At 31.5% G+C, this 3,340-nt stretch overlaps 1 protein-coding gene across 4 annotated transcripts in view; it reads right to left on the bottom strand.

The window, feature by feature from the left end:
- The window catches only part of LOC107605262 (O-acyltransferase WSD1), a 32,226-nt gene continuing 29,147 nt past the window's right edge, over positions 262-3,340 (bottom strand). For 3 of the 4 annotated variants that reach the window (XM_016307080.2, XM_016307079.2, XM_016307077.2), the window contains exons 3-8: positions 2,546-3,133; positions 2,106-2,175; positions 1,914-2,011; positions 1,487-1,696; positions 1,257-1,394; positions 262-617 (exon numbers count right to left, since the gene is read on the bottom strand). In XM_016307080.2, coding sequence (XP_016162566.1) covers positions 453-617; positions 1,257-1,394; positions 1,487-1,696; positions 1,914-2,011; positions 2,106-2,175; positions 2,546-3,133 — 1,269 coding nt within the window. In that variant the 3' untranslated portion in view covers positions 262-452. The remainder of the gene's footprint in view (positions 618-1,256; positions 1,395-1,486; positions 1,697-1,913; positions 2,012-2,105; positions 2,176-2,545; positions 3,134-3,340) is intronic. The other variant, XM_016307078.2, reaches the window with a different exon arrangement.

Here is a 3,340-nt window from a genome sequence, read left to right as displayed (position 1 = left end):
TCGGTTGTCATTCTCCAGGCCGTAGTTATCATTAGATTAATAATTAAATTAGTCTCTAAAAAATAAAATATTTTTTAAATTTATTTTTAAATTTTTTAATTAAATTAATATTTTAAAAATTATAAATTAATCATATTTATTTTTTAGTAACTCTATTAATAATTTTTGTCAATAATCAATAATAAAAAAATTTATTAATAATACATATAATAAAATATATTCATCAAAATCTATTAATTTAATCTCTTTTTTTCAATTATATAATCTATATTTTTTAAATCTATTAATTGTTTGTTTTTAGTTTGCAATTGTTTTTGTATAAACTCTATATCTTGCACCTATGATTTATTTGTGTGTGTGTAATAAATCAATTTCAGAATAATTGAATAATAAATGAAATTACTTAAACAAATATAAGCTTTCTCAAATGCTGATAATTAAAGTATTTGTTGTCAGACTGCATCTTCAACGGGCTTTTTCTGAACAACATCACGCATGAGTTTGAGTGATTCTTCGAAATCATCACAAAGGAGATAAGGATCTGGAATTACACTTGGATCCACTGATAGAGAAATTATCATCTTATTAGCATAACTTTGGAAATGAATAGTCAACGCCTGCAAAACAAATCCGAACTGATGAGTGGAATGGATGATTCAATGATCACTGCCTAATAATAATCAAGGTAAAACTCTTATTCTATTTTGAGTTTTTTTCCATTTTTTTTAAATAATGTTATCTGGATTCTACTAACTAGAAGCAGTAACTAATTTGGTTCAAGAAACTATGATGAGTTGTTTCAAAGCAAGTTATTTGCTTCTAAATGAATTAAATCCAAGGTAAATTCTCGTTTAAAAAGGTCTATCCAACTCGAATAAAAGTTTTGATGAATTCGTATTAATTAACGAAGCTAATCACAGATTATCATCAACTAGTGAAGCTGTTACTTAACAGAATTAACAGAATCAGTTAGTGCCAGTTATGCTCATCACGTGCAAACTGAACTGATTATAACTAACTCTTTGTATATAAGCTAGGCTAAGTGTATCAACCATTTACTCCTCTCTGTTCTTACAACTTGTCCCACTATAGCTAGAACAATATTATCAAATGCATAACCAGATAAGAACCAATATAAAATATATACTTTCAAAAAGGGGTTATAAACTTTCTGAACAGAAGAGGTGGGGTAAAATTCACATAATAAAAATTTTAAGAACAAAAAGATATGCTTTATATAATTATTGAAGACATACCTGTGGGTGTCCATATACACTAGGAGCAATGTATGCCACAGGATGACCATAGAAACTAACTTCCTCCACCGGCCCTGGCATGTTAGAGAACGCCAACGTTGTATTCAGCAGAACTCTTCGTATTATGAAAGCCGCCACCTATATATATACCCAACCAAATATTTTATGAGAATATATTACTGCTCAAAACTCAATACCACCAATATATATGTCTTGTTATCCCGACGTACCTTAACCCCAAATAAACTGAGTACTAATTTGGCACAAGCGTAGGTGCTAACAGCTTCCAATGAGTGTTTCTTGCGGTCAATGGTAGCCTTTGCTTGGCGAATATGTTGCAATGGATCTTGTTGTGAGGAAATGGAGAAAGGAAGCATGATGTATCCAATCCAATTTCCCCATCTCACTTTCGATTTTTTAGCCATCATATCTGCTATATCCTGACTAACATAATTAATGTTCCACCAATGCATGGTTATATTACAAGTTTACAACTTACTTTTACAACACAAAGAAAAACGCGCAATCTTGCTGATTAAACAAAATGACTAAAAAAATCTTGTATATACACTAAAAACCAGCTACCAATTACTAACCGGAGAATATATCATGGCACACCTACAAATCTATTCGTGTTAATTTGATGACAAAATTCACCTGGATTCCAGAAACTGGTCGAATGTTAACAAGAATGGCTGATCTAAGCCGAATTTTCTTCAGGACACTACTTGACTCCTTCTTTCCATTAGCACCTACTGATTATAGCAAAATAATGTTGGTAACAAATCTATTCATTTTCTGTGAAACTTTAATTTCCGGTAATCAAAAGAACAAAAAGAAGACACTTACCGAATTCCGGTCGATTCAAGTAGCGACTGATACCAGCTTGTGTTATTCCCAACAGAACATCATTGACGGTCTATTAATCGAAATGTGTCCAAAAAAAAAAAAACACCACTTATTAACTTGTTTCCAACAAAACCTATAAATTCATCTCGAAATTATTGTTAACAACTTATTTATTCTATTAGTCTTAAATTAATAATATTTCATGTAAGAATTAATTTTAATTTATTGTTAATATAAAATAATTTTATACATACATCATAATATATGCATCCACATGTAAATAAAACTATCTATCTTTTTCATTGAGAATAGAATAATTATCAAAAAATAAATATAATAAAAAATTATGTAAAATAGTAAATATTTGTGGTGCATCAAAATTAAACTTTAGATTTAAACATATAATTCATGAGTGCATGGGTGGAGAAGTGAGTTATTACCGCATTCATTTGATTCTTGAGAAGCTTGATATCATCCATGCTAACTATCCGATGCACGTAGCGCTTGGTATGAAGCTCCACTCCAGGTGCACCTTTCAGGGGAGTCCACGTGTCCTTGAGAAACAAAACAGTCAAAACAAACATCATCAAGTCCACAAAAGTGTGCCACATCAGCACCAAACCCCACCACAGCGCCATCAACGGCCCAAACAACACCATCAAGAAACCTCTCTTCTGTTTCTCATCCTTCTTTACTGTTGTTGCTGCTGGCATCGCTGGCAATGCATTAGGGTCACTGGATTTACGAGTGCTGGCAATAAGGAGTGACATGAGGGAAGCACCATCGCCCATTGAATGGTGCATGCGAAAAACTCCAACGGATTCTGCGTCTGAGGTTTTGATGTTGAGCAAGTGAAGTTCCCAGAGTGGCTTTGTAATGTCCAGTGGGGATTTTGTACAGTTTGATATGTAGTCTTCAACGAATCTATCTGGAAATTCAATTTCTGATGAATTGATTTCTGGAACTATGATGTGGCTGTCTAAGTCGATTGTGGTTGAGATCCATCTAGTTTTCCTTCCCTTCTTAACCTGAACCACATTGGAAATTAAAGCTATACATGAATTCTTCAGAAAACATGCCATGAATGGGCTCACTGACTATACAAAAGACAATTAGCTTAATTTTTTAATTCGAAGACACATCGATTTTTAATTAATTAAAAATATAAAAATATTTTTTATTTTTAAAGTTTTTTTTTAAATATATAAGAATAAATTAATTATTTAAAAAAAATT

Source organism: Arachis ipaensis, chromosome B06 (genome assembly GCF_000816755.2).
Source record: "Arachis ipaensis cultivar K30076 chromosome B06, Araip1.1, whole genome shotgun sequence".
Classification (NCBI taxonomy): domain Eukaryota; kingdom Viridiplantae; phylum Streptophyta; class Magnoliopsida; order Fabales; family Fabaceae; genus Arachis; species Arachis ipaensis.
Note: the sequence above shows the minus strand (reverse complement) of the source record. Positions and strands in the feature narration are given on the sequence as shown.